The sequence below is a fragment of the Rhinichthys klamathensis genome, unplaced genomic scaffold (genome assembly GCF_029890125.1).
Source record: "Rhinichthys klamathensis goyatoka isolate OS25496 unplaced genomic scaffold, OSU_Roscu_1.1 h1tg000310l_1, whole genome shotgun sequence".
NCBI classification, from domain to species: Eukaryota; Metazoa; Chordata; class Actinopteri; order Cypriniformes; family Leuciscidae; genus Rhinichthys; species Rhinichthys klamathensis.
This window is the reverse complement of record NW_026606828.1, coordinates 906,115-919,897: the sequence shown is the minus strand read 5'-3', so window position 1 is coordinate 919,897 and position 13,783 is coordinate 906,115. Positions and strand designations below refer to the sequence as shown.

Here is a 13,783-nt window from a genome sequence, read left to right as displayed (position 1 = left end):
TAGTAAGTACTTTTAGTAAATTAATATTACTCAGTACTTATTTGCGTAAGTACAATGTAACTAATAAAGTGTAACCCAACTTAATACTTATGCAAATGGTTTTGTCTATAGTTCATTATAGCTCAAAGGTCAAGATGAATATAATCAGTCTCAAGCTTCAGGCTTTTTAAAGTTTAGCTGAGTATAGATGCAATATAAACTGAATCTAACTTGGGATCAGTGCCTTCGTTAAATAACAGCCAGATGGCAGTTAATAAGTGTGCAGTTGGGCGAAGGCACGGCAGAGCCGCAGAGACACTGGGCGAACTTCCAAGGTCAACAGAGGCAGGTGTGGGCTCAGCCCGCTGTGATCTCTGCTCCAAACGCAGACCTCTCGGTTTTCTGCCACTGTTACCATGACATTCACCTGCTGAAGGGCTCAGATCAATATATCACAATATCAAGGTCGTGATGCAGAGACGGGGCCATATGGCACAAAGACAAGAGGTATTTCTGAAATCACCGCTTTCCAACAGCCTGGATGGGATAGATTTGAGATCATGTGGAACGGTTGACCGAGATGTTCATTTCTATTACAACAGACGATTTAACTTAATCGCAAATTTTAAATCCAAATAACATCATTTCAAAAATGAGGTTTTATGGCATACTGTGAGGAGGAACTTTTGTCTCACCATTCTGAGTGAGTTTAGTGGAGCAGAGAGACGACTGGATCCAGAAGGACTCTTTGCTGTTCTTTGTTGTCTGGTTGTTGGCCGGCTGGAGGCTGGCTTTGGAAAACGGCAGTTTGAGGTACCGAGCAGGATCCTGAAGATCAGCTGTCTCTTCACACTGTTATGAGAGAGAAGCTCAAAGGCATGAGATGTTAATAACATACACACACAGTGAGACCATCAGGGTGATTTTGTATTAACCCTCTGTTCGCTCAATTTTGAACGAAAAAGTTTTCGTTTTGATTTTTTTGAAATTTTTACTTCATCAGAATGGTACGAAACTTGGTAAAGGTTTTGTCACTTGCTGTGTGAACACACACAAAAAAAATCATGGACATGATTCGAAAAGGTTAAATGGTCCTGAAAAAAAAAAGTCACACTTGTACTGTTCGTGGTCAAAAATGACTGCATTGGAAACGAATGGGAAGTGAATTTCATTTAGTGGAAAGAAAATCTTACTGAAAGCTCTTTTTTTTTTTTTAAATATCAACCACAAATTTGGAACACAACTTGTTTAGATTTATGGCTTTGAATTTGACGTTTTGCAAAAAATACATTTCATATCAAATTTAAAAATAGTATTTTTATGCATTTTTCATAATAATAAACAAACTTCTATAACTTTTTTTTCCCCTTTAAAAAAACTAAACTTTTTTTACTTCAGCTAAAAACAGACCAAACTTAAGTCTGTACTCCAAAACATTCAATATTTACAACAGTTTAAGTTGGAAATGTCATTTTCAGGTCTATGCTCAAAAAGTGGTTAACAGGTAACAAATGGATCATAATAATATCCCCTAAAAATACAAAATATTAAATAACAAATATTATCGAAACAAAAATATGATAGTACATTTATTTAATTAAAATACAAAATCTGTCATTTTTGACTGCCACAAGAGCAGGACCAGAGGGTTTAAGAAGGGCAATGGTGCCAGAACAATTCATTTTTGGTTGTGTTGCTGGGATTTTGATCTCACAAACATTCAAAAGCATACTTTTTGATGCCACGGACCCCCTAAATATGATGTTCATTTTGCGAGGTACTCCTTTCCTAACCATTTACATGTAATGTTAAAGGAGTAGTTCACTTTAAAAAAAAACTTTTGCTGATAATTTACTCACCCCCATGTCATCCAAGATGTCCATGTCTTTCTTTCTTCAGTCGAAAAGAAATTAAGGTTTTTGATGAAAACATTCCAGGATTTTTCTCCATATAATGCACTTTACTGGGCACCAAACGGTTCAAGGTCCAAATGACAGTTTCAGTGCAAACTGCAAACTGTTCAAATGGTTTTAAATGACACCAGACGATGAATAAGGGTCTTATCAAGCGAAACGATCGCTCATTTAAAAAAAAAAAAAAAAAGTTTAAGTTTTATAAGCTCACATGCTCACCTTGCTCTGTTCTGTGTAACTCTCCTGTTCGAACTCGTTCATCAAAATGAACAAATCCTTTTCCGAGTCAATTCGTTCATTTCGGTCGTTAAATGAATCAAATGACTCGAAAAAAGATTTGTTCATTTTGATGAACGAGTTCGAACAGGAGAGTCACAAACGTGCATCACAGAACAGAGCAAGGCGGGCATTTGAGCTTATAAAACTTAAACTTTGTTATTTATTTTTTAAACGACCGATCGTTTCGCTTGATAAGACCCTTATTCATCGTCTGGAATCGTTTAAAGCCGTTTGAACAGTTTGCACTGAAACTGTCTTTTGGACCTTGGACAGTTTGGTGCCCAGTAAAGTGCATTATATGGAGAAAAATCCTGGAATGTTTTCATCAAAAACCTTAATTTCTTTTCGACTGAAGAAAGAAAGACATGGACATCTTGGATGACATGGGGGTGAGTAAATTATCAGCAAAAGTTTTTTTTAAAGTGAACTACTCATTTAATGTGTAATGCTAATGTGTGTTAATGCTAATGCGTAGAATATTATCTGGAAAATATTTACATATATTTATATATCTGCATCCTTTTTTCTACCCACCATTAGTGTACAGTATAATTTATAAACCTCAGGACAAATCGGTAATGGCAAATTCTGTAAATTTAATTGTATCCATTATATTATTTATTTTAATATTTTAATAATTTGGATTGCATATATTAATACATTTAATTTTATTTATATTTATTTTCCCAGAACCCCCTGACTTCGATATTGCTTAAATATTTTATAAACATTTCTAAATGTATTGATTCAGAGATCATTTTGAGTCTGAATTAATAAAATCTGAATTAATACATTATTAGATAAGCATTATTATATTACAGCATATTATATTATTATATCTAATTATACCATATTAAATTAATAATAGCCTTTTTGTTTTTCTGAATTGTGCAGAACTAAGGGTCAATTTCTGTTGTTTTCAAATGTGCTCATTTAAAATGTGCTAATTAAATTATGACTTCACGGTTAATAAAAATAACGATAATAATTTATGTATTTTATATATAATAATAAGATTCATATACTTAGAGAAAGATTCACAAAGACACACACAGTACCTTGTGGACAATGAGCTCATGCGTCCCATCAGCCAGCGGTCTCCCATTGTCCTGCATCAGAGGGACAAAAGAGAAGCCAAAAAGCTTCTTCTCACCTTTTTCCTTTGCTGCATGAACAGAGAAAACAGTGGTTATGTGAAATGAGTCAGTAATGGATAAATCTAAAATCTCAGAGGGTGGAATAACAAGTAGACGTAAAATCAATGCTCAAGAAGTGCATGTGAAGCATAGCGCAGTCTTACTGGAGCAGTGCCTGAGCTCGAAGCGCAAGTGTGTGCCATGAAACATCTCCAGAGGGATGGGCAGTTTGATCTGTTCGGCCCAGCGAGGGCTGTTACTGTGATACAGGACAAAAGAGCGGTGCTCATCTACCCCTGGCTCCCCGGAACCGCAACAAACCAGACCCTGGGACAGAGATATAGAGAACTTGAAACTGACCCGAACATTTTTAATATTTCTAGTCATATTGTGAACCATTTCAACAGTGCATAATATTATTGAAGTAATCATGGACGGATGATTTTGTACATTTTGGGCAAAAAGTTGAAAACCAAAAATGCTCTTTTAAATAATTCATTCATTCATTCTTTCATAATAAAATAAATGTGAGTCAAAAGTTGAACTCAAGTTAATAAAGTTGATGAAAAGATTGAAATAAAACATCTAAAAACTAAAAGTGAGAGAGACACATTTATTCATTTATATGCAGGACACAAATGACACGGTTCTCACCTTCAGGAGCTGCCCATCACCTCCCAGCAGATACACGGTGACTTCCACATTACGTGCCACGCTTTTTCCACCTTTCTCAAATTCACCCCTCTCAATGGTCACATACAGATCATTTCTTATTTCACCTGCAGAAGGAAGATAACAGTATCTCGTAAATCTGTTTCTACCAGCACAGCACTTTCAGGCGGTTATCAGGAGTTGAAATCAGCCTATCAGGAGAGGTTGCTGAAAATGGATTTGGATTTTTTTTCTATTGTGTCCTGATACATTGAAAAGTGACCATGAACACTTTGTCCACAATGTATTTCAGTACAATATTTTTGTATGCATTTATGTAAGGCATATACCTTTATACATACAGTATATCCTGTACAATCACAACCCACACTTTTTAGTCAATACATTTCAGCTCCTCAGAGATGTTAGAAACACCACAAAACATTTCTAATTAGTCTGTCAACACACGTGGCTCAAAGGTGCTTCATCGCCAACTGAGGGTGTGAAAGCAAATGTCAAATAAAATGTGGCCAAACCAATGCATTATGTAAAGAAATAACAGAATACAAACAATTTTTTTCCAAAAATAACTCCAACTGCTTTTGTCCTTTAGTTGTGTACGTATGTACATTATGTGACAGCGAGCAAAACAAGAACATCCTGTAAAATCAATCTGATTTTGTACAACATCAACATTATTTTTCAGACTGCACTATTTTTAGTAGATGTGCCTGTTATATTATGGTATAAATGACACTGTTATATCTTAAAGTTCACGGTAATTCAATAAAAATAGTATTTTTCTCCTGTAAAGCCTGTATTCACACTGCAAAGCAATTAATTTACTGCATAATGACATGATTAAGCCTTTACTACAGATGCCACCGAGCGGCCACATTACCATGATGATGTCGTTGAATGACAAAACACACCGTAAAGCTAGAGCTTTAATTTGTATAAACGTAAATTCAATGGTAATGTGATGTAAAAAAAAGCCAGCATAATGACAACAAAACGTGATTATCCCACCTGGAATGATGATATCAGAGAAACCCAGCCTCTTCGTAATGGAGACGTTGCGGGTGAAAAGACGCATGTAATCCTTACGAATCTGCTCCATATCCCCGTGTAGGAGCTGAAGAGAGACATTAAGGCCTACAAAATAAACACAAGCGCATTTTAATGAACCTTTGCGGTAACATCTGACAATACTGTAACATGAGAGTCTGCCAACAGAAACAGCTGTACTTCCTGGTTAGTAAAGCATGTCTGGAACATCAGAACATAATCCTGACAGAATGTGTATTATTCAATCGCACTTTATTGTGTCAATTTTAAATAGCTCCACAGCTAACTAAATAGTTTCACTACCTATAAACCAGCATTTTATTATGAAATATAACGCAAATCTCTCAACAAAATATTTTCTAATGAATACTGTTTTTTTAAGGCACGGTTACATTAGGAGAAAAAAACATCGTCTATTGTCAGTAGTGTAGCGATGTATAAAGCACCGCTCACACAGGAGTCACTTTCAAACTAAGGAGCCATCTATTGGTCAACGTGGCAAATTCATGTGAAAAATCTTGAATCAGTCGCAAAATCTGCATGGGTAAATGTTTCGTCCTCTCAAAAAATTCCAGTTTGCGTGGATTCCTATTGAAACGACTAGATTTCACCTGCAAAAGGTCGCAGAGCATAAACATCACTGCACTTTTCATTTTTCTATATTTTTTCCCTGTGTCTTCAATATCACTTCCACCCTGTTACTTTCACACAATCACTTTAACTAGTTAACTACATCATCCACCAGGAAGTGACTTTTTGTTGGGAAAGCAACAGCACACACATCAGTAAGTATCAGCAATGAATTTGATGAATGTTGTAATGTTTTGTGGTATTCGTTGGTTTGACTCTCTTTGAAACATTCCACCCTGTTTGCTGACATCATCTGTTAAATCCAGCAGCTGGAGTGCCCTTGATTTCCACTAGAGGGCACTCCTCCAGTCTCCTTGAACTACACTTCCCATAACCCATTGTCTGGACTCATTATTGTTTGATTACTTCCACCTGTGTGTCATTACCCTTGTTAACGCTGTCTATATAAGCCCTGTTTACTCAGTCACTTGTTGCGAAGTCTTGTATGTCACACTGCATTTCTGAGCGCTCTCTCGTCTCCTGTGTTTTGGTTCTGCCTAATTTCCCGTTTGCCCGTGCTTTCCACGCCTAATAAAAGCAGCGTTTGGATCCTCAACCCGTGTTTCAGAGCAGTTTATCAAAATATCAAAATTTCAGACACACGTAAAATAGCTCTCAATCCTTCTAAACAACAGCCTCGTTTTGTTTAATTTCCACTCTGTTATGATCCACCCTCTAAAAGTTTTATCTGAAGTTACAATTAAACAGTTATTAAAAAAAAAGTTTTTTTTAAAAGTTACAGACTTCAAAAGGTCCGGCATAACAGGAATGACCCGACTGCCTCTTGATTAAATGAGTTACGGGTAACCCGGTGTCTTAATCCCCATTTGTAACATTTGTGCTTGTTACCATAACGGCTCCATCGAATCAGTAAGATCTTATTGTGTTCCAACACACTTAATAACACGCATTTCTCTGCCTCCCTCATTTATACTACTGATGAAAGCCAATGATTCTGACATCCATGCACTAGATTTACACTTTAAAGTCCCAAGTCTCTTTGAAGAAACAGTTTTTTTTTTTCCTTCTTCTTCTGAGTAATTTAAGCACAAAGCCAAGCTAGATGTTGAGTTCTTACAGATGGAAATTTCGCCCATTCCCATTCCTTCATTTGTCTGAATGACTTTCATCTCAAGTGTAACCCTGCTGTACATCTGCTGAGGGACACAGCCTGCGGTTTAGATTGACATGAGAGAAACTGCATAATCTCCTTCCTGCTAGATCAGCTTTTTTGACTATCTCAGTTTTTTTTTTGTTTTTTTTTTTTATCTGGCCCTCTTCTTCCTGCATCCTCAGGGTCCTTGACTTTTCCATTCCGCAAGAAAACAGTCTCATACTACACAAACAACAGACATTACAAGTGCATTCTGGGTAATTTTTAAGGTTTGGGGTTGCATAGATTATGTTTGATGGGTTTATAAGCTCTGGAAGCATCATGGCTTCATTATGGTTTCGTAATGTATTCAGAGTAAGCTGCCCACACGAGTGAAATCACCAGCAGTCCATTCATTTTGAAACCACTTGCAAGATGATGCACACCAAGATTGCATAACTACTACTCCACCACCTCCACAAAACATGGCATCAACAACACAACACAATGCACTTTCATCTGTTTGCCTTTTTATACCTAAAACGAACATTGTTGTCATGTTAGTCTTTTAACCCAGCAATAAAATCAATAGCAGTAATTTGGCTTTTATACAAGCGATTAGTGAGGAAACATCCTTAAGGGACAACAATGACAGACAATGAAAAAGGTCAACTGCTCTCTGTGCACGCGATCAATATGGCGTTCTAGTTCACACTGATAGCCGATTTGTGTGTGACTAATTACTACTAATGGTCATCCACAATCATTTAGTTTAACTGAATTACTGCAGATGACTGGATCGCATTTACCAGCTGATTGAGATCTAGCTGAATGAATTACAGGTCTGTTTTTTTGGATTCTACTATTTTTAATTCTGAAGTGTGTAACATCAGTCATTGGAAGGTGGATTCTCCCATTAAAAAAGGACCTGTAGACCAAAAGGTAAACCAGACTTTCAGAAAAATACAGCCACAAGATTTTCATAGGTAGTCAACATTGTCAAAAAGAGAACAAAAAACTATTTTGGCTTGTAAATAATAAATAGTGTTACGAAACAAAATGAAAACAAAAAAACAATAAGATAAACAAATCAAAGAAGACACTATTAAAAATAAAACAAAATAATGGATACAATATAAATACAGTTTACAAATCTTAATAAAATAAATTATCATTTACAAGTATATAATTTATACAATATACACAACAAGTCAATGTATGTTATAATTTATATGAAATATTATACATTATGAACAAAATCTGAATCAGTGCAGCTACTTGCTTCTTTAAAGAACTTTTATTAACTTTGATTTTGGGGTCTACTAGAATAGTTTTGTATGCTTGGATATAACAAACAAACAAAAAAAACATTACTTTTCACATATTTTACATTGTTGCAGCACCTCTCTTCCCAGTCTGTCAGTAACGCTCTGTTTAGTTACGGTCTCTATGAAGCCCCTCCTTCTGAAAAGTGCAATGCGCTCTGATTGGTCGGCTGGATCAGTTTGTTGTGATTGGTCAACTGCTTAAAGCGTGTTTCTTGAATGTAACGCCCCTAACAATAATGACTTGGGCGAGAATTATTTAAATAAGAAAACTCAAGACTACAATCGAGGCGTTTTCAGGAGTTCGGAAACAGTGCAAACATCGTAGCCACCACATACTGTAACAACATGCTTAAAACTGCAGCTCTTTGAGTCATTCAGACGTCATAAAAACAAAAGTGCCTGAAAAACAGCTCTGCTCGGTCTCTGTTGAATACATATTGGCGGATGCTTTGACTGCAGGCTTCTTCTGCTGCTCAGAACCTGTTGCTAGGAGAAAACCCGGCATTTCTCTGTAAAGAGTTCTGCTATTTATATCTTAAGAGCAAGAATAAAAGAAATTCTGCTGCATGATTTGGTGCGATTTGAATACTTCAATTAAATGGATCAATTGGTTCAGAAAAACGCTGTTGCTATGACAGACAAAATGTTCTTTAAAGGGGCAGTTCACCATAAAATGTAAATTGTATGAAAACTGTGCGAGGAACAGACCATCATTTTGAAATTTCTCCTTTTTAAGAAATAAAGTTATACAGGTTTGGAATGACATGATAGTCTGGCAAAATGGGCTTAGAATAAAACTTTTATAATTTTTGAAATGGGTGCCACCTGACTAGAGAAAACTGAGGAAAAAGGCTGAAAACTTCCAACAACCAAAATTCACTGGGCAAGTTGTTGTCCAAAGTTTGCTATGGATAAGCTGGACCAGAGTCAAACACCACCTTGCTTTAGTAGGAAATACGTCTTAGCAAACTTTTAATGGTGTTGACTTATATTGTTCCCAGGTGCAGGAATTCATAGAGTAAATGTTTATGTTTAGATTGTTTAGAGCAATTGAGTTAGTTTTGGTTTCCGGTGAAGGATCCAGCAAGTTATAGGCATAGAATTGTACATATGGAAGGAACACTGCAACGGAAGTACTAAAAAAATCTGTGTTTGTAGTCAACATTTCAAACACAGTGTTTTAGGCCAAACAGAGGGAAAAACTGAAAGAAACTGACAGTTCCACTCGAAGCAAAACACTGTCACGTACAGGTAAGAAAGCTGTTACCATAGTGTTCCATTTTTACCATAATGCTTTAAAGTACGATACAATTTTCAGTGATAAACCTACCCTTACAATAATTGTTCTGTTAATAACCCTCTGCCGATCCGACTGTCCGTAGGCGGGGATACAAAAATGTGGAAGTATAATCTGTAGAAAACCCTGGAATTGTCAAGTCTGCCAAATAAATGTGCCAAATAACATGGACAAAGAGTAAACATTGTTCATTTACATAATACTACCGACATTGTAACGATACAAATCGGGTTGAAAATCAGCAAAGTTACTTGAAAGTATTTTTATGGTTTGTTGAACTATCCCTTTAAGAAGACAAGTGAAATTAAAATTGGGATCGTGAGGATCTTACCTGTATTTGAGCCAATATGGCTGTATCGTGAGCTGACCTTCCTGATAATACTGTCATGGATTTGGTACCACTCGCTCTCTGTGTTACATCTGTGAATATAATGCACCACAAGTTTACTATGAATTTCAACCACTTACAATGAGGGATGTGTGATATTTATATATACATATTTATATGTAGAAAATTCAATATAGAAAATTGCTATATCACCCAGTCCTAAAAAATGGATTGTACATTAATTAGCTTCATAAAGTTACTTCAAAAGGTTCGGGTGTGATACACTCACGAGTAGATCTTTAGCAAGTGATCGTCCTTGAAGTCAGCCGTTAACAGGTCGGCCACACTAATCACGGCACATCCGTATGGACGTTTGTACTGTGTGTTACTCACACTCTTCTTCTCTCCTGCGACCATTCGCCCTGCAAACACACACATTGTGGATCACACACTGCTTGTCTGAGAATAAATACATATGCGAATTGCAACATAAAATGAGACGTTTTCTTATTCTGCCTCAAAGAACACATAGCACTGTCACAAGATACAATGCGTCATGTGACACTTAAGCATTATAGCTGTGTCTTACCCAGAAACTCTAGCTGACTTGTCAGTTTTATGTAGCTCTTATGGCAGAATTATTAACACACAACTTTATAATGACGCTTGAAACACAACAAGACATACCAACAACCGTTACAACAACAAAGACTTCCCAGTCCACAGTGACATGAATAACATACATGCAAATGAGCATTAATCTATACTGTAACGTCAGTTTCTGTACCGATGCAGGCCATGCATGTAGCAACGACTGCTACACAGACACAAAGGTGACGTTTACAGACAAAGACACCATCTTGGTCACATTTGACCTGTGGCCTGTCATTTAGCCGTTATAATACTGCCCCAACTATTGACGTAATTTGATGTAATCTGTCACTTTTTCAAATCTTAAAGCATCAGGAAGTGAACTATGAAGTTGTGAGATCCATATGATTCCTATGATAGGGTATCTAAGGCATTATGACAGGTCACACGGCGAGAAGAGTGAAATGCATCCAACAGCTCTTACCTATTCTAAAAATATGAGCTACAACATACACATCTTTGCGAAGATCGCTACTTCCCAAATCCTTAAAAAAAGACAAACGTTTAATTGAGCAACATTTACTAGATTCCATGTACCAAACATTTCTCTAAACCTTCTATGTTTAAAAGTGACTATTTAATTGATCAAATAAAAATCTGTGGGGGGAAATCTAGATTAGGGCTGTCAGTTTAATGTAATTTACAGCTATTAAAAACAATACAATGCAACAAAACAATAGTGATAAAATAAAAAGAACTAACAAAACAAAACCCGTACAAAAGAAAAGAACTAACAACCACAGGAGCACAACAAATTAAATATGTGGGTGTTCATGACATGATATCCTGATAAACAGCAAAACAAAACAATATTTCTAAAGCCTTTTTGTAATGTTAATTTAATGTCTTGCCACAAAAATATAATTTCTCAAATTATATAAATTTGGCAGCAAATGTGTCAGCAAACTGTTGAGAAACACATCTAAAATTGTTATTTTCTACAAAATTCTAAGAGATTCTAAAAAAATCTCCCACATTTTCAAAAATAATGATCAGTCAAGGATATGCGTTTCACTCGGGAAACTATTTATCGACAATAGTACCAGATTCATTTAATGCCAAAACAAGCAAAAAGGACCAAGGACACGCCCTTGGTGCACCTCGAAAAAGTCCATACTTACAACAAAGAGTGTGCACTGCCTCTCAGTCTTCTCTGGAGACTTAGGTAGCCCTTGCTTATTGAGGCGCACAAAGAACCTCTCACTGCACAGAGAGAAAGAGAGAGACGGTCAGGTTCACCACAGACATGCCATGAAGCATAAGGAATCACAGCAAGACTGGTGTGAGCATGAGTGTGTACATGTGCGTCCACAACTGCATGTGTTAGTGGGTTTCCTCTAACACTTGTGCTAGGTAATTACAAGGAGAGGCCCATTGAGGCTCAATATCTCCTCCATTCTCCTTCACTTTCACTAAGTGCCCTGGGGCGTCACTCGTTCTGAATAATTTACAACGAGGAGGGGTGCCTGAACAGTACACTCCCTAACACGAGTGGCGAGAGAGAAGGAGGGAGAGAAAAAGAGACAGAAACCAATGAAAAATTCAACAAACACATCAAGGCTGTAGTCCCATCATGGATGTGAAACTGAAACATCCCTCAGGCTGATGTATAGTGGTAAACAGATGCATTGACGTCACAGTCGAATTGAATTCCAGAAATTAGTTCCCAGTAGTGGCACGGTCAACGTAATAGTCTGATAGCGTCATAAAAAAAATATACTCAAGGTACACGCACTGATGGACGACTGGTTGGGGTTGAAGACATCTTTCAGACAGCTTGAAGGAATACAGCGATTCATAATTAATGAAATCGAGGTCAGACTGAATTTTACTTTTTTTTTTTTTTTTTTTTGCTAGATCTGGTGGAATTTAGTGTGGAGTCAGACAGTGACAGACTTTTGTTGCACTCAAACTTACAACGTTTTGATTACTAACTCAAATATTTAACAACTATGCAAGAAGATATCTTGAAGAATGTTTCAGCTGTTTTTGTTCATACAATGAACGTAAATGGGGTCCAAAACAAGTCAACATTGGACCCCATTCACTTTCATTGTAAGGAAAATGTTTTTTCCTGTTTTTCATACAGGTTTAAACAATGTGAACATGATTAAATAAAAACTGAGTTTTTATTTTTAGGTGAATTAATCACACTTTAGTCAATAAGATTGGGTGTCTAGGGTCAGAGATGGCACCTGATTGGTCGCATTTCCCTGCTGTCATAGACAGAGAAGAAGACTTCCAACTCCTCCCCCAGGTTTGAACTCATCATGCTCTTCATCTGAAGGAACAGGTGGTGCATGCTGGCCTGCGGGGGAGCCTCGCGTCTACGATGACGTCTCTCCATCTATTAAAAAGAAAATATGATTACAATGACAAAGACATTTACAACAACAAGATCACTCAAAATTTCCATTAATTATCTAACAGTACCCCATCCCAACCACGTCTGCCCATACTGTATCTTTATGTAAGATACTAAATTTGTCTGTTGTTAAAAATCAACCTATGCATATTTCTTTGCTATAAACTATATATTTCAAATTATAATAACTTTTATTAAACTTATTATGTTATATAAGGTAAAAACAGACCATTAGAACCCCAGCACTGTTGTTTTGTATTTAAGCTTTGGACCTTTCCTTTGTTCTTCTGAAGAACATGTTGCTGAAAGATCCTTCAAAAAGGCCCTTAACCCTGGGGACGCCACATTGGTGTCTTTTTTTCTTGCGCACTCACTTCCTACTATCCACTCTTTAAATGCTCTCTCTAGTCTAGTACATCCACACCCACATCTTGTTCTCTTTTGTTTCTTTCCTTCTTCCTTTAACCCCTACCCCCACACCTCTGCCCACCTATGGACCAACTGGGACACGTGTGGTCAGGGCTGCAGCTGAGAGAAAAAGAACGAGAATTTGGTGGATTCTGACTACATTGAAGTTGTTTCTCTAGCTCTCTTCTAAAAACCTAGTAAGCTAGGCAGCATTTTAAGGCATTTTAGAATTCCCCTGATACAAAGGCTTAACTTAATAATGCAGCCTACTAAGATACTTTCTTCTAATGGAATTCAAATGCAGAACTGTATGTTTCCTTTGCAGAGAATTTCATAATGCAATAATCTGTGAGAAAGATATTTTATTTTATCATAAGATTATTCATTCAATTAAATAATACATTAAAATAATAATAAAATAAATCATTTTACCCGGAATTTGTGTGTGTATTTTTTTGTCATTTAATTCTGAGAAGTATATTATTTATAAAACAATAGTATTTAAACTATTTAAAACAAATAATGAAATAATTAATATTTATTTTATTTATAGTATTTTAAATAATCAATAATAAACCAATGAAAATAGAAAATAAATACATAAATAAAAATATTAAAATAAAAATGAAAAACAAATTAAATAAAAATGGTGTGTGC

The 13,783-nt window shown here is 36.2% G+C and overlaps 1 protein-coding gene across 2 annotated transcripts in view; it reads right to left on the bottom strand.

Moving 5' to 3' along the window:
• Positions 1-13,783, bottom strand: part of dock4 (dedicator of cytokinesis 4) — a 71,745-nt gene that overhangs the window by 32,231 nt on the left and 25,731 nt on the right. The window contains exons 8-17 of one of the 2 annotated variants that reach the window (XM_056270949.1): positions 12,549-12,700; positions 11,475-11,556; positions 10,778-10,838; positions 9,992-10,124; positions 9,706-9,794; positions 4,988-5,113; positions 3,962-4,086; positions 3,472-3,634; positions 3,230-3,336; positions 675-831 (exon numbers count right to left, since the gene is read on the bottom strand). In XM_056270949.1, the coding sequence (XP_056126924.1) occupies positions 675-831; positions 3,230-3,336; positions 3,472-3,634; positions 3,962-4,086; positions 4,988-5,113; positions 9,706-9,794; positions 9,992-10,124; positions 10,778-10,838; positions 11,475-11,556; positions 12,549-12,700 (1,195 nt within the window). Of the gene's footprint in view, positions 1-674; positions 832-3,229; positions 3,337-3,471; positions 3,635-3,961; positions 4,087-4,987; positions 5,114-9,705; positions 9,795-9,991; positions 10,125-10,777; positions 10,839-11,474; positions 11,557-12,548; positions 12,701-13,783 lie in introns of those variants that run through there. The other variant, XM_056270950.1, reaches the window with a different exon arrangement.